Source organism: Tiliqua scincoides, chromosome 5 (assembly GCF_035046505.1).
Source record: "Tiliqua scincoides isolate rTilSci1 chromosome 5, rTilSci1.hap2, whole genome shotgun sequence".
In the NCBI taxonomy this organism is placed as follows: domain Eukaryota; kingdom Metazoa; phylum Chordata; class Lepidosauria; order Squamata; family Scincidae; genus Tiliqua; species Tiliqua scincoides.
In genome coordinates, this window is record NC_089825.1 from 81,701,773 (window position 1) to 81,728,350 (window position 26,578).

At 42.5% G+C, this 26,578-nt stretch overlaps 1 protein-coding gene across 2 annotated transcripts in view; it reads right to left on the reverse strand.

The window, feature by feature from the left end:
• MED1 (mediator complex subunit 1) overlaps positions 1–26,578 on the reverse strand; it is a 36,283-nt gene that overhangs the window by 7,356 nt on the left and 2,349 nt on the right. For both annotated transcript variants that reach the window (XM_066627945.1, XM_066627946.1), the window contains exons 2-16: positions 24,324–24,433; positions 23,579–23,657; positions 18,977–19,031; positions 16,709–16,841; positions 15,935–15,963; positions 14,480–14,551; positions 13,413–13,487; positions 12,960–13,033; positions 10,875–10,964; positions 8,986–9,097; positions 7,465–7,589; positions 5,640–5,758; positions 3,683–3,884; positions 2,678–2,773; positions 2,440–2,545 (exon numbers count right to left, since the gene is read on the reverse strand). In XM_066627945.1, the coding sequence (XP_066484042.1) occupies positions 2,440–2,545; positions 2,678–2,773; positions 3,683–3,884; positions 5,640–5,758; positions 7,465–7,589; positions 8,986–9,097; positions 10,875–10,964; positions 12,960–13,033; positions 13,413–13,487; positions 14,480–14,551; positions 15,935–15,963; positions 16,709–16,841; positions 18,977–19,031; positions 23,579–23,657; positions 24,324–24,433 (1,477 nt within the window). The remainder of the gene's footprint in view (positions 1–2,439; positions 2,546–2,677; positions 2,774–3,682; positions 3,885–5,639; positions 5,759–7,464; positions 7,590–8,985; positions 9,098–10,874; positions 10,965–12,959; positions 13,034–13,412; positions 13,488–14,479; positions 14,552–15,934; positions 15,964–16,708; positions 16,842–18,976; positions 19,032–23,578; positions 23,658–24,323; positions 24,434–26,578) is intronic.

A 26,578-nucleotide genomic window follows, 5' to 3' on the forward strand; every position in this document is an offset into this window, starting at 1 on the left:
AATATTTCATTCCATAAACACACAGAACTACAAAAGCATATTTAGGATCTGTTGAACTGATATTCAGATGAATATGGCTATGGAACCTTTGAAAAAATAAAACATGCTACAAGCATTTTTAAAAAATGTTGAAGTGAAGGACTGGCCCTAAGATTCAGAGTGAGAACACAAAGTGTAGGTTTTACAGACCTATGCATTTCTTGCCTTGGTACAAAATGTACATATTTGATGCATATTTTGTACATATTAAACCCAAACTCCGAGCTGAGAATAAATAATTCAAATTCACATCAAGATAAATGTGCATAATTATTGTCTCCTCTCACTTCAACGACAGGAGAAGTATAGCGGGCACAAGAGAGAGACAGAGAAGACAGGTTCACTTTTTCAGGTCCACTTCCTACATGATATATTTGCCTACAAGTATCACTCTAATATAGGGGAAGGTGTGCACAATGCACATATATCCTACCATATGTGAAGAACACATCTATTTCACTGTGCAGGCATGTTGGGCAGCTGTTTTCACATAGTGAAATAGAAAAACACACGTATATAATTGTGTGCACATGCATTATACACACTATACAGGAAAAACATGGTTATTAAGTGGCTTTTTGTTGTTGGTCCATAGCTGGGCAGCAGGCTTAGGCTCCTGCTGCTGGAGAAGCAAAAAATATTTTTCAACTAGTAAAATCAGCACAAAAAGCAAGATTCTGAGCCTCACTCACTCTTGCTGGGCATCAGAGGCCTGAGAGCATGTAAACTTTTCTACACAAAAGCTGACGCTTGGAGCTAACTCTCAGTTGAAAAGAGCTTTCAAGAATAGGTCACACCCTTCCAGATAAGAATCAAGTAGAAGATATTTTATGGCTTCTTGAAGTGTGATCACCTGATCCAGTTGCAGGAGGACTGTTGCAGGGCATGAGGAACAGGGCAAAAGCCACAGATTTCTGGACACTTGTTTGCGCTTCCATTAACTTCGGCAGCAAGAAAAGAACTGAGGGATTAGGAGTGATGGGCCACCCCATCTTCAAGACTTTTGCAGGCTAGCTCTTGCTGACAGGGGGGAGGGGCCACAACTCTTATCAAACTTAGGCCGCAATCCTAACCCAATTTTCCAGCACTGACATAAGGGCAATGCAGCTCCTAAGTATAAGGGAACAAACATTGCCTTACTTTGAGGAGGCCTCCATGACTGCCCCCCAACTGCAGGATGCAGCACTTGCCCCACTGCCACAACTATGTCAGTGCTGGCAAGTTGGTTAGGATTGCGCCCTTAAACATTCTAGTGACACAAGCGCGATATCCACAAGTGTGGCTGCACAGAATACATGAGGAAGAAATTTTGGGGGCGGAAGTTAATAATAATAATAATAATAATAATACAGGTATTTATATACTGCCTTTCTTGGTCTTTTATTAACGACTTTATTCAAGGCGGTTTACATAGGAGGGCTTATTTAAATCCCCGTAGGGATTTTTACAATTGAAAGAAGGTTCTATCTTTCAAGAACCACAACATTCAGATGTTTCATTCTGATCTGGTTTCACATTCTGGCCTCCATCATCCCACGCTCAGAGCAGATGGAATAGCTCAGCTTCAGCTTGTCAGCTGCTTCAAGGTCTCACCATTTGTGGTGCTGGTGGCCTCGAACTGGCGACCTGGTGGATGTTATCTTCAGGCAAATGGAGGCTCTACCCTCTAGACCAGACCTCCTGCCCTTTTATCTTTTCTAGAAACGAAGATGTCACTGCAATGTAAAGTGCTGAAAGATTTGGTGATACTGTACCACTGAAGCCGTTTGACAAAATCAATTCAGGAGTCCTATATGCTAAGACAGTGGGCATCAAACCCTGGCCCATGGGGCAGATACAAAGCCTTAAAAACATCTTCCCCATATGGTGCTTACCGCTCCATGTGGTAGCTGCTTTCTTTGCAGCCGATTACCTCAGAAATTTGGGCTGGGCAGCTGCCGCCGCCTGGATATTCAGACACACAGCCTGCTGGGAAGACGGGCAGCAGAAGTGGTTGCCTGGCATGAGTTTCTGGGGTGACTGGCTGCAAACCTAAGTGGCTGTGGTGCAGAATGGTAAGTGATGCCCAAGGAAGAAGTTTGCTGGATGCAGTCGTCCTGCGGTTTGGAGACCACTGCTCTAGGAGGAGAAAACAGGACCCTTCCTCCCTGACCAGGCACAGTTAACCAATTACTGAGAAGAGGTTGTTCTGTGTAGACCTTTCCTACTTCAATGCTGCCACCATGAAAAGTAGAAATAAGGCAAATAAGGATGAACGAAAATGAACATACGTGGAGGGAAATCAAGTGACTTTTCCCTTTAGTGAAACTTTCATTTTAAATGCACTCCTGTGGAGTCAAGTTTATATTTAACCACATTCTCCAAATATTTTTTTGTTCTGGCTTAGGAAGCATGACATACCTTTGAACAACTTTAGCAATGAAGTCATCTGTGCAAATGAGGGCATCAGAAAGTCCTTTATACAATTTACAGTTCACGTGGGTAGAATCTTGCACATCCATAACCACTGAAAGATATAGAGGAGTCATGATGAGGTGTTAAAGTGAAAACAGAATAATCATTTTCTTATTACTATAAACGCCTACTTGCTGACACACATCTCCCGCCCACCCATCCCTCACCCTTCTCTGCAACTCACCACAAACTAAGGAGTCATTTACAGGATGCTGGAAGGACACACTGAAACAGGAGTCAGACTGGGGGCAGACTTCAAACTGCAGGATCCCAGGGGAATCTGAAAAGAGAGAAGAGCTTGTTAATACAGCAAAGATCTGGTTGGTACAGGCATCTAATGGCCTAGAAGCCATGTTCTCTTGGGTCTGAAGTAAAAAAAAGAATTCACCCCAAAGCTAAATTCAGATAAACATGAGAAAAATATATCTACTTCTATTCCTCTCAGTTTAATCAAGACACACAAGATCTGGGTTTGGGAGATCAAGTAGTTGGTCGGGGAACAGTTTCTCTCCCCCTAGTAGCCCCCTGCACTAAAAAGTGGAGATCTGTGGTCAATTTGGGAAGCCTGGCCTTAAATCCAAACATGTTTGTAAAGAGTGAATTGGACTAAAGGTCTTTCAGTTTTATTAGGGAAGCTGTGTCTCCCCAGGACGAATGGCCAACAGAATAAAGCAATTACAAGGGATATTTCTAAGAAATCCCATTGAACTCAATGGGATTTGAGTTTAGCCAGGTGGTTCATCTTGAGTGTCAGGCAGCCCAATTCTATGCTAGGCGAGTGCTGCAATGCCATGCTGTAGAAGTGCTGAAAAACACTTTTCAATATCTGGAGAGTAACAGAGCAACCAGAAGACCTGCACTGTCCCGTGAGCACTATATCCTGTCTGGTAGCCACTGGGGAATATAAGTGCTGTACCAGGCAATGGGGAGAGGGTGAAACAGAGGTGGGGGGCATTTCAGGGTGAGGGAAGGGCATGGAGGGACAGTTCAGGCCCAGGACAGACAATGGAGGAGGCCTCCACCATATCCTAACCCCTGTCCTACGAACCCTTGACAAGGGTTAAGGGAATAAATGGTCCCTTATCCCAAGGAGACCTCCTGCCTGCTCAATTCCAGTGCTGCTACAACATGGATTATGAGGACCAGTGTCTAAAACCACTTTGAATCCTATATTATGGGCAGTACCTACCTTCTTTTAGGACTGTTCGCTTGACACAACTGCCTATCAGTGTGTTGTAGGCCACCTGATGCCTGATCAAGTTGAGGATGAGAGGCACCCGACTAGGGTGGTGGAAAGGAATTTTGCTGAGTAGAGTTCCTTGAAGGCTTCGTCCATCTGGCAAGGGTGCATCTTTGTTGAGGAAATAGCAGTGCTGCTGTCCTGGCAGAGCCTGATATAGGAAAACATCACATCACAAATCTTACGTTTACGAATTGTAAACCACGGAATACCGCTACACAAGCACAGGTAGCCAGAAGATGCAAACTCAACCACTATTTTTTTTAAAAACAAAGCTAGTGCAAAGGATGCAAGACCCAGGCCTTAAAGTTATACTTCCCGCTTTCTTTGGGACCTTATTTTATAAATAACTCAGCATAATAATTAATCCACTGGCACCGGGATGAAAATAGATAGTTTTTCACTATCTCATTATACCTTGATATATAACACTTCTTATTTGGTAACCTACTCCTCATAAGACAGCTTGAAAATATTTTCAGTACAGTGGTGATCCTGGTCCCAGTGCCATGACTGCATACTGCCACCCTGTCTGGACTGCAGCTCTCCTCACTGGTCCCATCAGCTACCTCCTTTCCAGAGATCTTCGGAGGGCTGGAGAGGCCACGCACAGCCTTGTAAGGCCTTCGGAGGGCCAGAAAAAAAATCACTTCTGGTTTCTCGTGGGGAAATCTGAAGTTAAAGTTTTAAAACCTTTACAAGGCCCCGGAGGTTCAGGAAGGCCGCGTGTGGCCTCTTTGACCCTCTGAAAGCCTCCAGAAAGGCCCCCCTGGTACAAATCCAGAACCAATCTATTTTGTGTACACTTATATTATTACCAGAAGTGTTTTGAAAATGGTGTTATTTACCTTACTCAGAAGTAAGCCCACTGTGTTCAGTAAGAGACTGTAATCCTATCTGACTCACAGGAAACAAGCACCTCTAATTATTACTAGTATAATCACATAGGGCAGTGGTTCCCAAACTGTGGGTCACAACTCACCAGCTGATTTTCAGTGGGTCGCAAAAAAGGCCAACTCCTGAATAAGCCCAAATGGCCACACTGAGCAGCTACAATCCATTGTGTCAGACAAGCCAAAAGGCATTGGCCACCGCCCTGCCAGCACAGCACCAAAGTAGCTGGTTTCCCTCCCCCCCTGGGTGAGCAACTGGGAGGGCGTGGAGTATGGGAGAGGGGGTGGGAGACCTTTTTGGACTGAAAGTGGGTTGCAGTGCTAAAAGGTTTGGGAAGCACTAATAAAGGGAATATTAGAAACAAGATCCTATTAATTCAAGGCCCTGTTATTCAGACATACAAACACGGGAAGTTTGGGCCCATTGTCTCCTGAAGCCTCAGGGTAGACTACAATGGTAAATTCTTATCTTATCAGTATTAGACAGTCATATAAGACAAAGTCTCTAGAAATGTAGGTAATTCTGAGCATCATTATCTATTGCCAGATCCTATTTCAGTGTTTCTCAACAAGTGGTACAGGTACCACCAGAAGTACCTGAAGTGGTATCTGGTGGTATGCGTGGGTTCGACTGGACACCTGCTGCCCAGCAGTGAAACCAGCAACACAAGGCAACATGACAAATAGTGATATGGCTCAGCAGGTAGAGCATCGAAACATGCTTTTCCATGAACTTACTGGTGCTTGTCATGTCGCATCTGGCCTCCCAACCTGGAAGCAACTGGTAATGATGTCATCACCAGTTACTTACAGTGGGACTTCCAATAGGTGGAGCATGCAAAGTGGTACAGTGGAAGACAAACGTTGAAAAATGCTGGCTTATTTCATCTAATCATGGTTGGAAAAAACTGCATTTAGAGCCTAGCGTCAACGTTTAGGTGTCTAAGTGCCTAGGATTCTTCTAGCTCCGTCACCGAATCACATGTGTTTTGAGTTCCCATTTGGTAACTTACTGCATAGAAGCGCATATTGTGGTTCAATGGTCCAGGGTCCTCCTCCTTGGAAAGCTCAAATTGTGTGATGAGTTCATATAAGGGGACATATGTAGGTGATGTATCAAACAATGGGATACCTGGGGATATAAAAAGAAACCATGGACATCCACCCCAAAAATTGCATGCTTGCTGCTACCTATACTATAGCAGGGACATGTGATGTGGGGACAACAGGTGAGGTAGAACTGCCCCACTGTAGTCCATGGAGACAATGTAGTCCATAGTCTCACACCTGAGAAAGCAGGTGTAAGAAGAGCCTCCTTGAGTGTAAGCAGGAGAGGCAGCTGCAGTGCTTTTCCATGGACTATGATGGGCAGTTCTGCCTCACCTACTGCACCCACACCGCACATCCCTGTATCATATGCTGTTGCTACCCATACCTTAAGTTTTTGATAGAGGAAACTATAATAGCAATTTCCATGTGGGAGATGTTCACTGCCCACTGAATCATAATTTAAGTTTTCAGAAATTGCTCATATGGAACTAACACACATATAATTTGGCAACTGAATGCCAAGAACTATAAAACAATTAACGTAGCCAAGCTAATAGAAGAAATCTATGTAGTCCCATGCTGGACTTGGAAGATTTGGGTTCAAATGCCTGATAAACTACAGCAGTTATTGTCAAACTGGGGTGTCATGACACCCCGGCCTGAGTGTCCTGGCCACTTCCCCCTTAAGGGGCGGGGAAGGCAGGATCGCACCGCTGTGGGGGCTTTTAAAAAGCATAACTTATCTCCTGCTAGGGTCCAGGGTGTGCAGGGAGTCCTGTGGAGCATTCTGCAGGGCCCTCTGCAGCTTATAGAAACTGGATGTGGGTTGTGATCACAACTTTCACTTTCTGCAAGCTGTGGGGAGCCTTGCAGAGCACTCCATGGGACTCCCCGCACCCCATGGCATCCCCCGCAGGAGGTAAGTTATTTAAGTATTAATTATTATGCCACCTTAAGCTGTGGAAAGATGTTTTATGACTACTTAAAAATATTTTGCTTTATCTGCTCATTTTAAATATTTTGTTTGACTGATAAGAATTAAGGTCTTTAAAATTCAAGATTTTTTTAAAAGTCTGGATGAAGCAAAACAGAGTGGGAGAATTATATATACATAAGTTTTAGGTTACCAGTGGTTGGGAAGGGGGCAAAAAAACACAAATAAGGGGCTTTCAGGATTCCTGAATAAGGGGCATTTCTCAAAATCCTATTCAGCCCTACTCTGAGCCTTTTCCAGAATGTACCATATATTTTCAAGCATATTAAGACACTTTTTTTAAAAAAAGGAAAAATTCTCAGGAAGTCAAATTCTCAATAACAAAACAGATACAGTCCCTGGCACTGAAGCTCCAGGCTCAAACATATATTACCTGCAGAAATTTATTCAAGAGAATTTTAGGTCAACTTTCTGTCACAACGAAGGGACTATAAAGGAGGCTTATAACCCATGTCAACACACACAATATTAAACACATTGTAAAATTAACCACAATTTAAATTTTTTTTAAAAAGTAATGTAAAAGTAACAACGAACAGATCCAGAAACAATCAGCAATAGAACTAAAAATATTCAAGAAAAGGCTAAATAGAAAGGTCTTCAATGTCTAATTAAAGTTAGTGGTGGGCTAGTCGGGAGTTGTAGGTGAGGGAATTCCAGAAATGCACATTTGCAACAAGGAATGTAGAAATGCTTTTGCTTCTGCTCTGTTAAGTGTTGGACTGTGGCACTAAAAATAACTCACTGATGTTAGTCTAAACTCTATAAACAACTTATCTGAAGCCATTACTGACCTGTGGAGTTCTGAAGTTTTTGAATGAAAGCCTGAGAAACTGGAATAGGTCTCGGGAACTTCAAGAAAAAGCAAGCTGGCAAATCAACACTGTTGGCACTGGTGACTGAGGAGAAGGAGGGTGTCCTTAAAGTGAAGAGATTGACATTTGTTTTACACCATTGCTCACACAAATGATTGCAGTAGTTTTGAAAACAGTGTTCTAAGCAGCCTGGGGCACTTCTTGGAAGCTTAACAGGATTTCCTCAAGAGGAAGCACAGTATTGGCAGACAAACTTCCCTGAAAGACAGCTTGACCACTATCAATCAATGTGTGGTGGCAGATCAAAAGCAAATTCTTAGGGTGAGTGAGGCCCAACAGGCCTGGTTGATGGCCCAAACAAATCAGCTTCAATGTTCTGTGGCAGATGGTTAGGAGCTCCTTGCAGACATGTTTATGTATTTCAAGAAGCTGGAAAGCTTGAAAAATCACTGCTCTAGAACTCTGAAACCAGTTCTTACCTTTGGTTGGACATCTTTTCTATATCCACAGATATTATACCAGTTTGATGAGGCAGCTCTGATTGCCAATTAGTTTGGAGGCCAACCCAAGATGCTGGCTTTGAACTTTAAATCCATAAACAGTCTAGATCCAGAGTATCTTGAAGGTTGCCGCATCCCAAACAAACCTCTTTGCTTATTGAGATGGATTGGTGGGACTATGGTCTCTGTGTCTCAACCCAAGGGATTAAGTTTATGGTTACACAGGACAAGGCTTTTGCAGATGAACCACAATGATGAGATCATACCCAGGAAGTGCTTCTAAGCTTTGTGTCCTTTTGACATTAAGAAGGCTATAAAGATGTTTGCATTTCAACGAGGCTTTTGTCCCATTTGACCTATTTATGCTGCTGATCTGTCACTTTATGCTCTTATTGATATGCATTTTGGTTACATTTTTTGTGTATATTTTTAGATATTATTACTTTGAACCAGTAAGAGTGTTCCTTGTGGGAGAAAGGTGGAATACACATTTTAAAACCAAGTTAACAGTGACCATGAGTTGAATTGAGGCAACATTATATCTTTATTACTGCACAGTTAGGCTCAGACCTAAAATCTTGCTGTTGCAAGTGGTAACAAAAAACCTAAGCAACCCAGAATACCACATAGGAAAGGTGGTACATTAGGTAAGCATATCCAAATTTGATTCAAATCAATAGAGCAACCATTTAACTTGTATCAAAGGCTAAATGATTTCAGAGGGCTTGAGAATAAGCTTTCACTGGATTGTTCCCAGTTAAGGGACTCAACTTTCCACTGCTCTCTGCCACAGAACATGATATGCAGGCTTTGCTTTGCTTCCTTGCCTACTCCATAAAGAGGAAAATGCTGATTTAATGAAAAGCATACAGAAAGTTGAAGAAATCTACTAAGGCCCCCCAAAAATGGGCACATGCATAATGTACATCACGGGTGATCTCACGAAATTTAATCCATTATGATAGCACCCAAAAAACACTGGTCAGTGGTTCCTCCTTACCCTTTGTTGTCCACAGGATGAGATCCCATAATGAGAGGGGCAATCAGAAGTTTGTTCATAGTCAAGGTTCCCTCAATTGTAACACATACATTCATACCCAGGTTTCGGGGAACTGAAAGAGAAGAGCAAGCTATTCAAACATCTGCAATTAATTTTTTTTAAAGCGTTTTTGTGGAGGGACAAGTTATAAAGCAGATACTGTACAACTCTTGTTACCAGCATTATTCAAAGCAATCCTGAGAAGGGATGTATGCAGCCTCTCCCGTGTAAGCTACCACATTTTGAAACTCAAATATTTCATCTTGTTGAAATCCTTAGAATCACCTTGGCAGGAAAATATTTGTAACCCTGTGGAGCTCAGTCTAAGAAGGAGTAGCTTGCCTAAAGCCACCTAGTAATTTCTTGGCAGGAGTGAGATTTTAACTAGGAAGTTCCTGAGTCACACCATTATGCTACATTAGCAATTTCAGTTGACTGTGGTGGAATCAACAATATCAAGGAAGGAAATGGGATACAGCAGCAGCAAGAGGGGGAAACCAGGGGAAAGGGAGTCAGATAGAAGCTTGGTTCGCCACTTGACTATTATTTGCCCCAAGGATGCTGCAGACAACATGGCTTGGGATTAAGGAATAAGATTATGTGGGCAGGTCCACGGAAGATTCTGCATCAGAACAGGCATCTGAGTTAGACAATCTTCAAGACACTCCAGGCCTACAACACTAACTTCATCACTAATGGTGGGATGGGGGTAGATACAAGCTTATGCTTTCTACTCACAACTCTTGTTAATTTTTTTTTTAACAGAAACTCTACAATCCATGTGCTCAACTGCCTCACTGCTACTGAGTACATGTTTCTGGCAATAAATCCCTGCCTGGAACTCAAAGAGAAACCTCCATACAATCTAACATGTGTTTTAGAGTGCATATTTAGCAGGGATAGGAACTTGAGTCAGGTGGCTCGAGTCTGTCGCTGACTCGTGGAGACTCGAGTCACCTACATGGAGACTTGAGTCACCAGGAACTGACTCACGTCTGAGACCACTTGACTTGGCACCGATTCCCCATGCATGGGCACTGAAGTTTGTCTGTGTCTAGGTGTATTTGCTTACTTTTGTCGCAGCGTGAAAGACCTTGTGGAGCCATTATTCAGACCGGGAAAGCAGCAGGGAAGTTCCAGCCAGAAGGCCGGGAAGGGTTACTGTTTTGCTTTTGCATTGGGCAGGAGCAGGCTCTCTTGCCCATCTCTGAAGGAACTGATGGTCATTGGATGGAGGATGGGAGGTATGGTTTTTCTTTGGATGAGGTAGGGCAGAAGGAGGAGTCCAAGGGGGGTGGGGGTTTGCCAGGACTGGCTGGAGAAGCCCATGGAGGCAGGTATGCAGAGGGGATTCAGTTTCTAGCAATCACACTTTCAAATGCATGGCTCCTCATGGCTCTGTTACATGGGAGGAGGAAGCCTCAGTGATTGACTGGTGCAAATGGGACTACTTCTGAGTAGAGCTGCAAAGAATTGGGTCGTTCTGATAAGCCTTGCAGCCTTGCAGCTGCCCCTCCTTCTTGCTGCTTCCATGCAGTCCATCCCAACCCTCCTGCCTTTTTTACAGATGGGATGGGAACAAAAGGGGAGTGTTTAAGGAGAACTCCAACACACACACACACACCCCAGCAGCAGCCCTGGTTTTTTCCCATGGCAGGCTTTTTAAAGGGAACAATTCGAGTCTTTTTGAATCACGAAAATGCTCAGGGCAAGTGCCCCCATTATGAATCATTTTTAAGTCGAGTTGTGGGGGTGGAGACTAGCGACTCGAGTCAAGCCACACCCATCCCTGATATTTAGAAGCACAAAGTATGAGCCATTGCTAGAAATACCCAGTATGGAGAACATACCGTTATTCTCATTCAGAAGTATGGGAGCTCCAGTACCTTCTTCTAACAAATCATAGGGTGAAACATAATACTTCAGATTCATCAGGTGACCTAGAGAAGGAAAGTTAGTTAATGGAAATGGGAACACAGAGCGGGAGAGGAGCACAGCAGTGAAGACTATATGTTCCCCTGGAAATCAACATAAACAGGGAAGTAAAATTGCTTTGAGTTTGTTCTGTACAAGCTGTCACCTTCCATTCTCACTCTTCTCATTAAGTTCCATGGCTTCCCACATCTCCTTTCTATGTTATTTGTGGAAGAGAAACCCAGAACTCCATCTTGTAAGAAGTTCTGCCCATCCAGCTGGCTTCCTACCTTGCACAAGTCTTGGTGGAGCAATGCAATGTCCTTCTTAAAAACTAGATAGTCAACTGCATTCTTTTTTCTCAAGAGGCACTTAAGATGTGGGTCAGGAAGCAAACCTGAAGGTACGTGCCTAGCTTTTGTATCATACCTTTTTCCCAAGCAGCTTAGGGTGCTATATAAGGTGGCCCCTGTATCCGTGGGAGTTTCATTCCACCTCTCCTCCCTGCGGATACGGAAACTGCAGATACAGGAAGACCCTATTCAATTAGCAGCCCTGTGGGCCTCCACACCCATTGCCTTAGTTTTTGTTTAATAGTGCACTAACAGAAGGCACTCCTGTTAACATTCAGTTGGTCTACTTTTAGTATGCAGGCTGGTTGCCTGCACATCACATTCTTCAGTTCAGCAAGAATGTTGCTTTACTAAAACAAGAAATGCCAGCACTTCCAGTGCTACAAAACAAAAACTAAGGTGCTGCAATAGGCATCCCCCCAAAAAACTTAATCCGTGGATACCAGGCCCTGTATACCAGGGGAGGGGGGGGGAAACGCTTGCACATGTTTTTACCTTCACAGCAATCCTGTGAGGAAGGTGTCTTGTCAAAGTCACCCATTTACCTTCACAGCTGAGAACTTGAAACTGGGCTTCCCACACCCAAAGCCAACAGATGAGCCACAATCCCACACCAACCTATTGACTAAAAAGACAATTTATGAATTGGGAAATGCATATCTAATTTACCAGACAGGTAGTCACAAAATAACTGCCCAAACATTTCACTAAAGTGGGGTACATTCCTTCTGGAAGATTTGTTGGATAGGTTTTTTAGTCTGCTGATAGCTATAGCTAGGCTTGGGAAAGAATTTTCCTTCAGGTGAAACCGGCTATAAATTCTGGCATCTCCCACCCTGTATCTGCAAGTCCCATATCTGCAGTTTCACTTATCTGCTGCTCTCAAATTCCACCCTGTCAAGCTCATGATTTATCTCTCTTGGTTTGTAAATGTTCTAAAGAAGGAAAATTTTTCTTCCTTTCACTTTAGAACAGGAAATAGCCAGTGAAAACCTAGAATCATAGATGCTAGAGAAATGCTATAGATGATAGTGAGAGCTCTAACAGGAAATCCTCTTCCATCCACTTCCTGTTAGAGTTCTCGCCATTGCCTCCTGTAACATTCTTCTCTAGCAGCTATGAGTTTAGGTTCTCACTGTCTGCGTCCTGCTCTAAAGGGAAAAAAATCTTCCTTTTGCAAAGTGCTTGCAAATGAAGAAAGGTGAGTAACAAGCACTATAAGGGGAATTTGAATATGGTTCACTGCTATCCCTGATTTTGGGTAACCACAATAGCAGTAGGAATGTATTCCTCATAGAGATCGGGAGGTGCCTATATTGAGGAGTTTCGCCTTTCCCTTATTATATGTCTCCACTTACTATCAGAAACTATTTGCTCTGCAGACAGCCTTCTGCGATGTATCCTCTCTCTGCTTATTGAACACTTGTGTCCTTAACTGCAGGACAATCTCCAAGAGGACAGGTTTGCGACTAAGCAGTCCTTTACAATTCCGTTATTTCAAACAGTCAAGAAACAATAATTTCATACATTATCTTTTATATACACCTGTGTGTCTTAAGGCACAGACCAGAAAAATGGTCAGCAGTATTGGCAGGTAATATACAGGAACTCTGCCTTTATATCTGTTGCATCTGAACCTGTCTTCATTAGATAAAAACAATCACTTACCTCCACTTCTTGGGGTGAGATAGCCCACGCTGCCATGCAGAATCTTGTCCAAAGGGCTTGCATTGGTGGCTTGCCTATAAACAGACAGCATCAGAAACTTATAATATGCTACTACAGAATTATGACCCAAGACAATCTTTTGGGTGATATTGTAGATGGCACATGTAAAATGCCTAAACAGGAATCTGAGGTTAAGTAAAATTCCAAGGTCTGTATGGAGGAACCAGTATTCTACTCCCTCACACTTCCCTCTTTAAAGCTATTAAATCCATGATGGCCAAATCCAGTTTGGCCAATGGACAGAGTGTTGCCTTGCCCAAGGACATCAAGTGAATACTCAAATAGGATTTGATTCCAGCTTTCTCCAGATTCAATGCTCTGTTTTCCAGACAATACAACTGCTTATTATATTAATAGATAAATGCTGGGCTCAGCGTAACAAAATGTTCTTACCAGTACATCACTGCCATCTTTGAAAGATCCAGCTCCAACGACTGAAGAGCCAAGTACATTTTAGTTTTGAGTTTGCTAAAAGGAAAAAGAAAATCTGCCTTAAAAAGCAAAAAAGAAATAAGCAGATGTAAGAAGATGTCTTATCTTAGTTACTCTGAATATTGTCTAGCTGGCAATAAGACTCCAAGAATTCAGAAGCAGGCTTACCATGAAAGTGAGCTCATATTCTAGGACTGTAACTGGAACCACATAAAACCTCTGCAGTTTAGCAACAAAGAAATCCTTTTTGGATGAGATGAAGTAACTGCACATAAACTTGACTGTGCTTCATTCATCACTTCCAAAACTGCACACAGGATCTACTCAAATCTGCTGAATCCTGACCAATTTTATTTTGTAAAAAGACTATCAGCTCTCTTTTGCAGTCTTCTTAGCTTTAGGAATATTTCTAGCCAGATGAAAACACCAGAGAAGGTCTATTGCTGTTTCCTGTCTCTAAGCAGAGAAAAACAACCATGACAGCTTTGCAGTACAGTGGCCCTTCGTATCTGGGGGGGAGGAGAGATCCTTTCCAGGACCCCCCACAGATAAAAAAATTCTACAGAGAGCCCTGGCCGTTAAAACCAGAAGTGCCTTTCAGATGGCACTGGCAGGACTTCTGGGGTGCAGGGAGGCTGTGCATGACCTCCCATGCCTCAGAAGGCCTGATGAGCCTTCTGAAAGCCAATTCTGGTTTTTCACCAAACGGGAAGTGCCTATCTGCAGGCTCTGGTCTCCCCGTGCCTCAGAAGACCTCCCAGATGTGACTGGAAGACACTTAGTCCAGAGGTCCTCTGAAGCCCTCCAGCTGTGGAGTCAGCACTTGCAGTTAGTCAAATCCGCAGATAAGGAGGGTCCTCTGTACTGTACTGCCAGGAAGAAAAACAGTGGTGCAGGTAGCAAGAAGAAAAGGAGCAGGTAGCCATGCAGATGGGCGTTCTAGCAGTCACTATGTGCAAGGTTATAGTAATAAGTATTTGACCAGGTTCCAAAATGCTGACCGCATAATGACATCATGGAATGCTTACTTGTCACCCGGCAGTTTATATAGATTCACAAGACCCTTCAAGTGCTTAGAAAATTCATCAAAATTTCTATCTCTAGGAGGAAAAAAAAACACATTAGTTCCAGAGAATATTGGAAAATCATATTTTCCAGAGACACTGACAATTCTACTAAGATGCATATAAAGGCTGAGGGAGAAGAGGCACTCTTGACATTTCACTTTTAAGGCATATTCTGTTACCCAATTCCTTTAGAAAATTCCAATGTTTACAGCAAGAGTTCCAAATTTTCTGAGAGTTTGGGAGCTGCTACAAGTGCTTAGGGGGAGGAGCAAAGGCAGTGATACAGTCACCACAATCATGCCATTGCCAGGGACTAAAGGGGTTTTTTTGGACTTACCAGTGGAAGTGCCAGTCCTCTGGAGTATGCAGGGAACCCACAGGCGGACCCCTCTGCAGGGATCTCCAAGCCTCATTAACAACTAAAAATAGTGATTGTGAGCCACTTCTAGCTTGTGATTACAAAACTGGAAATGGGTCGTGATCATTATTTTTAGTTGTTCTGAGGCCTGATAACCCTGCTGAAGGGTTCCTGCACCCTCCAGAGGGCAATGGAAGCAGAGACAGGGTTTCCCTGGTTGGGCGTTGCAACGCCCCAGTTTGGGAAACTCTGGTTTACAGTATGTAAAACGATATAAAGTCGTCTTCACATTTCTCTTTCAGTATCCTTGTTTAAATTCTTATGGTTCAACCTACCTACTTGCCATGATAAGCCTTTCCTGCCCTGCAGGTTTTGCCAGGTTTCCCACCTCAATAGTTTTTGTGTACTTCTCAGCCTTACTCAGAACTCCCTGACAGAGAAGACTCCTTCAGACATGACCCTCATGGCTCCCCAAAAGCTAAGCTGGCTATCCTGAGGGAAAAACTCTTAATGTAGAAACCTTGCAAAGACAAACACAATTTATTATTTTTTAAAAGGACAACAACTGTGCTCTCCAACTGAAAGGCAAGGAATATTAGTGGGGAAGAGAAGAATTTTTTGGGCAAGTACATAAATTTCCTATTTCGTGACTTCCTATAAGCAGGACCAAAGCCTGAAAATTGCATGAGTATCCTTGGCCGACTTGCACTGATCCAGCTGTTTTGCTGCTGTTTCATTCTTCACCCCCTCAAGTTCGAAATCTACCTCAACCCCTACCCTCTTTTTTCCTACTCTTATCATTCAGAATTATGCAATCCACCCTAAATGACTTCTATAAAATATAAATTTCTGACAGCAGGTATGCTTTTCTAGAAGCTGGAACGCAAACCTGATGATGTTGAAACTCTCAAAGTTTCTACATTTCCAGACGAGTTCAGAAATGTGCGTAAAACACACTGGAGGAGCAGTAGTTACAGACAGCTAAAAAACAGTGGTATGAGAGTACTGCTGCTTATATTGGAAGGGAATCTAGTCACTTTAAAGTAAACATTAAATACCTTAGCTGTTGCACCAACTCTGGGCAGCTCTATAAAAGAGGGAAGAAAGATGCATGTCAAGAACATTTTGCAGTCATTGTAACTTTAGCACAGAGAAACTTGCTTAAACTACGCACAGCTATAGTGGCTATAGTGGCTAAATACTGTTGATTGATTGATTGATATTTCACATGAACACAAATTAACTCTTTCCCAACACAGTCCTACAAGATATGTGGACAATACAACTGACATGCAATTGAGTATCTGCCTCCTTGTGGACAATAAGATCTTTGTGTCTAGAACACTGGATGGTGACAAGTAGAGTAAAAGGTGAATAAATGAGAGTACTGAAGGATAACTAGGAAATTATTTTAAATGAACCTTTTGCTCAGCCAACCAAACATCAGCAACAAAAATCCAAACAATAAAAAAAAAAGATGCTAACTGGAAACTTTGAAATCCACTATTACTTGGGCAAGGAGAATTTTTGACTTGGGAAATGCTGGCCTAGGTTTTGGAACAGAGGGAGAGGTGTGAAGTTGGACAGTTTATGACTTGCAGAAAACCTAGCTTGAGAGATGTGTGGAAGTTGATTGTAGAAGTGGAAACCTAAAAGCAGAAGTGAGCAGCGAAGAAGGATATGAATGAGTACACTACACCAGATCTGAGTAAATTCTCTGGTGAATGATCTATGATATCCTGTTCTGTGCTCTTGGGGATAAGGCAGGCTATAAATGTATGTTTCCCCACAAAGTAGAAAGCAGTTTGGTTTTATTTATATACTCTACATACCACAGGGTTTTCTCCATGATGTGCCACTTTGACGTCACACAGCTGCCCTGTAGGATCCAAATGGACTTCTACATAGAACATATCTGAAGTTATGTAACACTCAGTGCCATTTGCACTAAGGTGAGATCCGAGGCTGACAGGAAAAAATAAAATAGATTTGAAAAATTTTATCAAGTAAAAGCCTTAGGGTGTTGCAGCACACTCACAGGGGATTTGTGGGATGGTCCCAGTGGCCCCTCCTACCTGTTCCCTCAGGTGCTGCCATCTTGGATCTCGTGAATCTCACAAGATACAAGTTGGTGGCACCCAGTTGAGCTGGGAAGAAGAGGCTGTGGGGCCATCATGACATTGGTAAGCCTGGGAACCACTTAAATAAGCAATGAATAGCACATTGAGTAATCTGTAGGTAGACTTATAACCTGCCCTTTCTTGGAGGATCAAGACTAATAATATGCATTAGCATGTGCAGTATCTTAGCATACATCTTAGCGTACACACAATAATGCTACAAAATGCATATATAAGCATTTTGTAGCGTTATCATTTATCATTTATCCACAAGCATGTGTGGAAGCTCATTATTTTTCAAGAAAACATGGCTGAGATGGATTTGAATCCAAAGCTCTCAAGTTCATATCAAACACTTTGTTTGCTACATTGATTGCCAAAAATTTGATTTCTGCTTTCTCTCAACTAAAGCGTAAATAAAATTAACTGCTTGTGGGCCTGTTAGCTTTTTAATACAAGTTACAGGCATGGAATGTGTTGGTTAAAGAGATGTGTAGACTAAGAAGAAATTCAAAAAGACAGTGTTTCTCAAACTGTGGGTCGGGACCACTAGGTGGGAGCCAATTTCAGGTGGGTCTCCATTCATTTCAATATTTTATTTTTAATATATTAGACTTTATGCTACCATGGTACGTGGACTGCATTTGTGGAAATGTTACAGTACTTTAATGTTAACTGTACTTTTAACAAGCTACCATGTATATTCTTTTAACAATGACAGTCCTGGGTAAGTGTGGGTAGGATTGCAGCCTAGGATTGGTAAACATTTTCCTGCTTGATGACGTCACTTCTGGTGGGTCCTGACAGATTCTCATTCTAAAAAGTGGGTCCCAGTGCTAAATGTGTGAGAACCTCTGCAATAGGGTATGATTTTAGCTGACATTCTTCACAAGCAACAACGTTTATGACAGGGACAATTCCCAAACAATTTTATGCCTAAATCCAAATTATTTATATAGGACTTGCTTTCCAATGTAACCCTCCATTTTTCTATGCAACAGGTATGTTACCAACCATTCAAAGATCATGTTATCAGTATGATGCCCACCAGAGATGTAAAGGATCAAAAGGCCAGCTACTCAATTCCTTATCCAGAAGATAGGGATGCAAGCCCCTTTTCATGCCAATCAATGAAATTTAGACTACAGCTGGCCTTAAGCACAGAGCTGGTACACTACAGCAAGGGGCTGCTTGAGTACACAGCTCCAAAACACTCAAGCAAATGAGCTCAAACTTATGATAGGGAAATAGAGAAATGTCTTAAAGCAGGGGTGCTCACACTTTTTTGGCTCGAGAGCTACTTTTAAACCCAGCAAGGCCCGGAGATCTACCAGAGTTTTTTTTACAATGTTCGCGCCATCATAACATATAACATTTATGTGTACAATGTATGTTGGTGTACCTTGAGCCCCACTGAGTATAACAGGACTTACTCCTGAGCAGACATGCCTAGGATTAGGCTGTGAGGCTGCAATTCTAGCCACACTTACCTGGGAGTAAGGCCCATTGAGTACAATGGGCCTTACTCCCGGCATTTCCTCCCAGAGGCACCTGAAGGGGGGGGGGTCGGCACTCCGCGATCTACTCATTTTGCTTCGCAATCTACCGGTAGATCGCGATCCACCTATTGAGCACCCCTGTCTTAAAGCCACTACCTTGAGGCTCTTCAGTAGATGGCTTCAACACATTACATTCCATGCAATGGTTTATTAAAGTTGAAATTCAAGCTCGCAAGCAGAGATCTCTTGTAGATAACACACTTCATACTGCCAATGACACTGTCATAATCGTTTCCAAACTAACTGCACACCTCCCCCTCTGAGCATATCTTTCCATCCACCAACTATGAGAAAAAGGGAGGAAATGTGTACTGTGTTGTAAACCAAATAAAAGCCACCTTGTGTCTGTTTTAGGAGGTGAAAAGGCAGGATATATGCCTAGATAATTGGGAAAGCAAGCATTTTGGGGGCAAGGACTCACCCATTTTGTCTCGCAATGGACTCCAAGCGATCTGTCATGGCAGGCAAAGTAGTCACTAGGAAGAACAGAGAGTTTGTTTAGACCCAGGTATGTAAGCAGTCAAATTAGTTCAGTGGGACTTATTTGGGAGCAAGTGTATGGAGAAATGTAGGTCCTTAACACACACTAAATGTTTGCGTCCATCAGCCAATCCAAGACTTTTTATTCCAATATGAATGACCAGGGCTTTTTTTGTAATGGAACGCACCGGAACGGCGTTCCGGAACCTTTTTTCCCCCCTCCTCTCTGCCCCCACCTTTTTTCCCCCCTGCCTGCACCACCCCACCCCCTTTTTTCCCCTCCTCCTTGCCCCCACCTTTTTTCCCCCTGCCTGCACCACCCCGCTCTGCACTGCTGGCTAGGGAGGGATTCAAACCTCCAACCTTATGCTCCACAGCCCAGCACTCTCTCCATTAGGCTATAGGAAAGCCTGTTGTCAAAGTGTTCAGAACTAATATATAAGGTCTTCAGCCCAGCTGGTGGCTATCAGTGCCTCAAGTATTAGTTCCAAACACTTTGAACCTAAGACCTCTGGTGGCTCAGTGGTTAAATTATAGGTCTTTGGAGCCAGAGGCTTGGGGTTCAAATCCCACTGAGGAATAATTTTTTTTTTTTTTAAGGTGGGAAGGTGCTCCATGGCTGCAAAATATAAAGGTTGGTTGCTAGTTGCCAAAAGGGGGGCCAGTTGAGGCTGCAAAACTCCTCAAAGTTCAGTCCCAGGCAGGTTCTTTTTTTAACTTTTTTTTTTTTTTTTAAGTTCCAGTTAGGACTTAACCCACAGTTAAGCTCCTGGAGTGAGCCCCCTGCTGGAGGCTGTGGGTTAAGTCCTACCTGGGACTTAAAAAAAAAAAAGTTAAAAAAAGAGCCCGCATGGGACTGAACTTTGAGGAGTTTTGCAGCCTCAACTGGCCCCCCTTTTGGCAACTAGCAACCAACCTTCATATTTTGCAGCCATAGAGCACCTTCCCACCTTAAAAAAAAAAAAAATTATTCCTCAGTGGGATTTGAACCCTAGGTCTCCAGCTTCACAGATCTATAATTTAACCACTGAGCCACCAGGGGTCTTAAGTTCAAAGTGTTTGGAACTAACACTTGAGGCACTGATGGCCACCAGCTGGGCTGAAGACATTATATATTTGTTCTGAACACTTTAACTACTGTATAGGCTTTCCTATAGCCCAATGGAGAGAGTTTCCTATAGCCCAATGGAGCACCTCCCCACCTAAAAAAAAATGGGGTGATTCACTCCAGCTGTGGCAGGAGTGCTTTTGCTACCAGGGATCTCACACGGGATGGACGTGTGTGTGTGTGTGTGTGTGTGTGTGTGTGTGTGTGCGCGCGCACGCGCATGTATAAAAAATGGTCTAAAAATAAATAAATAAATAAATAAAAAGTTGTGAGTTCCTGCACCTATTTTTTTTTACAAAAAAAGCACTGTGAATGACTGCTGAGAGCCAAACTAGATGTTACATTGGCAGATCTATATGAACACTGATCTGTTTCAATCATGTATAAAACATTAAGTAGGACAAGCGGTGATGATTCAGTTAACTGAAAAGCAAAGGTATCAGATGAGTAGCAAAATCTTCCCCCTGCTTGCGACTTCCCATAGTCGCTTGAGTGCTTTTTTTCCCTCCTATGCCTAGCTATGATACACAAAATGTGTTCACTAGGAGAAGTGCTTAAGGGAGAGGGACGGGGGGGGGGGTGTGAATTCTCCACTCCTCACCCATATGCCTCAACTGATAAAATGGGCCAATCTGTTTTAAACGCCTAGATTTGTCACTTCAAAGTTCTATCTGCCACACTGTATCTGCCTATCACGCTGTATCTGTTTGATCTGCCATACTAGTTCCCTTCAAATCTGTTCATAACATTGTATTCACCCATTATGAAATCTGTAATGGCTTTGGCAACTGAAAGACGTAGTTAATGGGGGATGGATGTTTGGTTTGCTAGTAGCACTTTGGCTTTCAACACTGCTAAGACACTTTTCCAGCAAACATCTGACAGCTAAAGGATATCTTTTGCTGAAATAATCTATGCCAGGAACTGCACCAGTTTTATCAGCTGGAGCAATCAGAGAAAGCTGCCTCTATCTCTACAGCAGCAAAACCGAAACAAAACTCAATACGTTTTCCAAAAGTGCCTGAAAAATATACACTGCTATATACTGAATTATCTTGATCAGGAACAGAAGGTTGAAAAGTTGTCTATAGTGGTCCCCCTTTATCTGCGGGCTTGGCAACCAGCAGATTTGAATACCCACAGATGCCAAGCCTCAGAGGACCTCTGTGACTTCTGGTCACATCTGGGAGTTGTTCTGAGGAACGAGGAGGACACATGTGAACTCCCCACACCTCAAAGGTCTCCCAGTCGTTACTGGAAGGCATTTTGAGAGGCTTCGGAGGATGCCAGGAGACCGTGCATAAACTCCAGAGTGCTGAGTGTGGCCCCTACTCTGCAGATTTCATTATCTGTGGAATTCAGTATCTGCAAGGGGTCCTGGAATGGATCCCCTGTAGATACCGAGGGCCCATTGTATTTCCAAGCACAAAGAGGTCAAGGGAAGGCTTAAGCAATGGTCCTACTTTTTTTTTTTTTTAAAGACCTGGGAATTATTTCTGTCTGCAGAGGTGCATCAATAATATCTAAAGTCCAATTTAATCATTTGACTAGCTTTCACAAGCCAAGATGAACATGGATCAAACAATCATGCTGAGGAACCAAGCAGTCTATTCACACCCTCCAAGTTCAACAAATTAAATTCACCCAATACAATAGGTGGCTCTGGGCACTTGTTAGACTCTGATCCTTAAGTGGCATCCACAGTAGAGCAGATATCTGCAAAACTATCCAAGTGCTATGGAAGGTTCCAACAAACCACTGGGATGAGAACTATGTTGGAACCGTCCTCTCATCATCTGGAAAAGATTCACTAAATGGGACAGAGCAGATGTGGTAGTAAACAAATCCTCATTTCTGTCACCAGCACACATGACATCCAACATGCTCTATGCCAGGGGTGTCCGAAGTTTTTGGCAGGAGGGCCACATCATCTCTCTGACACTGTGTCGGGGGGGCCGGGGGAAAAAAATTAATTTACATTTAAACTTTGAATAAATTTGCATAAGTTTACAGAAATGAATATATTAAAGATGAACTTATATGAATGAATGAAGGTCTTGCAATAGCTCAAGACCTATAAAAGGTCTTGCACAAAGCAAGGCTGGCCTTTGCTGCCTCTACTGCATCACAGATGTGAAACAGCAAGCTATGGAGGAAGCCCTCATCCCACAGCTCATGCGAGAGGTCAAACAGTTGCCTTCATGCTGAGAGCAGTTACGTCGGGCCAGTGTGGGCTCCAACAAATCTCCAGAGGGCCAAAGGCTCATTGGAGACTGGGGGCTCCCTGAGGGCCGCATTGAGAGGCCTCGATGGACACATGTGGCCGGGGTTTGGGCACTCCTGCTCTATGCTGTGGCTGGTCAGATTCATCATGAGCTTTCCTGCACTTGTTCCAGCTGTCATTCAACTTGCCTCATTGCCTACAACTCCCTGGTCAAACAGGAGAAGCCTGACTCTGGCACATGGGACAGGGCACCTAGAAATTGACAACTATCTAAATTCCTTCTAGCAGATGTTTGCAAGGGACCCAACAGTGTAGCTGCCAAACACAACACATACAGCATTTTCAAACTGACCTATTTGCATTGTTTAACTACTGAGGCTGGGATCTCCTAGCTGAACTATCACCTTTGCACAGATTAACACTAAATATTTTTATATTTGCTATTTTATTTTGCTAAATACCACAATGGTACCTTTGAAGGGTGTAAAGTGTATGAATATATTAAATTAGTCCAACACCGAGCAGAAACCTTGATCTGTTCTATGTAATATCTCCTCTGAAAGTAGCTAACTGTACTGCGTGTATTGGCAGTAATGGAGTAATCCAATCACACCTGCTGTGGCAGAATTGCCCATGTCTCAGCAGATACCAACCAGAAGATAGAAAGGTCAGAGCAGCAAATCATACAGACTTAGCAGACAGCCTTTTCTGTAAGTGTGTTCAATGGGCTCACAGGAGCTTTTAAAAATGTCACAGTACACCAGTGCAGCTAAGACAAGGTTTGGGAATTAGTAGTTTAAGAGCTGCAAATTTTAGACAGCAGTTAAAAGAAGATCACTAGAAATCTTTCCTCTCAAGCTGACGCAGACTGGTCAGGAGCATGTTTATATGTTACATGCAACTGTGCAAACAATACTTAGCCTAATGACCCAAACAAACATGGGCTAGATGTGTAGCACCTGTACAAATCAAGCATGACACTGACACACATAGAGAGGGTGGAAGGGAGAACAAAGCCACCAATTGGCACCAGTGCAACTACAGCCTATGCTTGGGTCCAAAGTTTTGGAGTGTCAGATGCAACAGTTCAATGTACTTACAGTATACAAGCAACATCAGTACTGTAGTGACTATCAGGCCAGTTCCAGCTAATGTTTTGTGTTTTAAGTAATATAACCCAAAGATCTTATGTTTCCAGAACACCTACAAACCTTTTAAGGCCTTCTGCAATGTTTCCAAGCAGCTGACAAGATTCTGATGACCACCAGAGTTCATTACAACTCGTTTTTCCTGTGTTTAAGCAAGGTTAAGCAAGGGAGAAAAAAAATGGAGAGAATGTTTTATGTCATATTCAATGTTACTGTGACAGAGAAGCAGTGACTGACTTATACACCCAGTTGCATTCCGGGAAGCTTCTATTTTCCCATACTCTGGATAGCCAGCTCCAATAGATACTGAGCTGTATCCTAAATTCAGCCATGACTAACTAAACATAGGATACAAAACATTGGCACCTTGCATATGTCTTCCTTGTGCATCATCAGACAGATTTCCTTAATGAAATTATCAATAACGACAAGCCAATTTCTCTGCAAGAGAACATGCCCACCAATGCCAATATTCTCTTGCAAGTGAAGAGGAACACTGGGCTCATTCTAGGGTGCTCTCTAAATTAACGTGAGACAACAGTGAAACTGAATACAGCTAGACATGAACTGCACCCAGAATGTAATCTAGGATCCTGTTTAAGTGTTGGGACTCTTTGCAAAATAGATACAAGCTCAGCAGACGAACGTTGTTCTCTAAGAAAAAGTCATTTGACTATTATTGATGAAAATAATATTCCTGAGAAGATGCTTGTCAAGAATTTTTGCCCCCAACTTGCAATAAAAGCTGCAACTGCTTTCAGCAGAGGAAAGACAGGGTAGAAATCTTGTACATAAAAAAATTTCTTACCATGACTTGTCGAACAAGCTTCATGGTTTCTGTCCAAGGTCTATTGTTGGGACTAAACTTGACATGAAGCCTTTCCAAAAGGGAGCTCATCTTATTCAGTTTCTCCGATTCTGTAAGAGGAATTGCAAATTAGTGAACAATGCAAAACACCTGAATCTTCATTCAGAAAAGCAAATTCATCCTCAACTTTCCCACATGATACTCAGGATAATCCTAATTTAAGCTAAACGATCCCAAGTATGCACTCTCACTGAAGAATGTACGTGTCTTGCAGAAACTGACTAATGTTCCCATTTACTACAGCATTTTTTCCCCCAAGAAACTTAACATTAGGTGATCTACCACAAGCTAGCCAATGATAGACCACAATCTACCTTCAATCCACTTCTTACATATACCATGGGACTCATTATTGTGTGGGAGCAAGAATATATTTGTACTACAAGGCTGCCAAAGATACTATGTAAAATGTCAACAAACCCTGGAGAAAATAGTAAAGGATTATAGTGAGCCAGTATCAATGAATAAGGCAAATAGGCCTGCTTTATCTTATTGAGGCTCAGCGCTGCCTTCAGATAAGATGACATCTGCTGGGCTAATAATGGAGTGGCTTAAAATAAGTTCAATGGAGTGAGATCACCTTTAATGAAAGACATAATGGCAGCTTTGCAAGTAGAAGGCTTCAGACTTAATCTTTGTCATCTCCAGGTATAGGACCTTGGGTAGCTTAACTGAACAACATTTCTCCCTCCATTTTAAAGGTACGTCCAGATCAGACTGAAGGTCTTTAGCAATAACTAGTTTGATGTCTCTGGAAAGCTCACAAGCATGTCATGGGGCTTCTGCAATTGCCTGTACATCTGGAAATCAGAGGCTTACCATCTACAAACACGAAAGTTCCACTTAGTTAACAACCACTAACTTATAATAGATTTAGATGTTATCCAACCTGGGACTCTACATATACCATACACCATATATATATATACATATATACACATATACATATATATATATATACATATATACATATATACACATATACATATATATATATATATATATATATTCTGTTTAACTACATACACCATACACCATATATATATATATATTCTGTTTAACCAACAAGGGTGATGTGATACATTAAAAAGATTGTGTTGGACAGTAGCTAGGGATATGACCAACCATATCCTGTGTTCAAGTTCCACCACTTTGTGTAGTTTCATTCTTGGTTAAGAGTTGTATTTCAACCTCAGTTTCCCATCAATAAGTGAGGAACTCCACAGAAGCTTGTTAAAACTCAGAGAGCAAATAGGGCAATTTCACATAGTAACAAAAGCTCTGTGAATAAACTTATAATGAAGTCAATTATTTGCATTTCCCCTTAAAAGTGAAAGCTCAGTAACCATAAAGCAAATCTATAAATACCAACTTACTTGGCTGCCTGTGGTAAATTGTCTCCAAACAACTAGGGAGGAATAGAGCACACAAATGACTAAGGCCCAAACCCTAACCAACTTTCCAGCACTGGCATAGCTGTGCCAAAGAGATGTGTGCTGCATCCTGCAGTCGGGTGGCAGTTATGGAGGCCTCCTCAAAGGGAATGTTTGTTCTGTTACCTCAGAGCTGCATTGCCCTTATGTCGGTGCTGGAAAGTGGGTTAGGATTGCTTCCTAAGAGGCATACATAGACAAGTGGGATTGTAACTTTTCTGAATTTATTTGCTAGGCTGCCTTATGGCCCAATCCTATCCAACTTCCCAGCGCCGATGCAGTCATGCCAACAAGATGCATGCTGCATTCAGTGGTGGTAGGGCAGTCACGGAGGCCTTCTCAACAAAAGAGAACATTTGTAGGCTGGATTGTGGCTGTATCAATGCTGGAAAGTTGGATAGGATTGGGTCCTTAAAGTACTAAGTCTTCTTGCTAAGGAGGGATCTGGCAGGGATTTTTTTTTTAATTCAGAAAACCCACCTTTACATGTTCATATTTGGACACCCATCTTTACAAGCAAAGGCATCATTGCTACAGCAAAAGTCACAGTGACCTATGAATCAGTTGAGTAAAAGGTCAGAAAAATCTCTCAAATCCCTAGGCAGCAGCTGAGAAATTATGAAAGATTCATACATGCCTGCAGATTATTTCTAGGAGGGTAAGAATCTGCAAGCTTTCCAACCCAACCCTAAGGAATCTTCTATTTCTAAAATTTATATGAAGTTGTCTTAGTTCATCTACTCCAGCTGCGCTCACACTTGC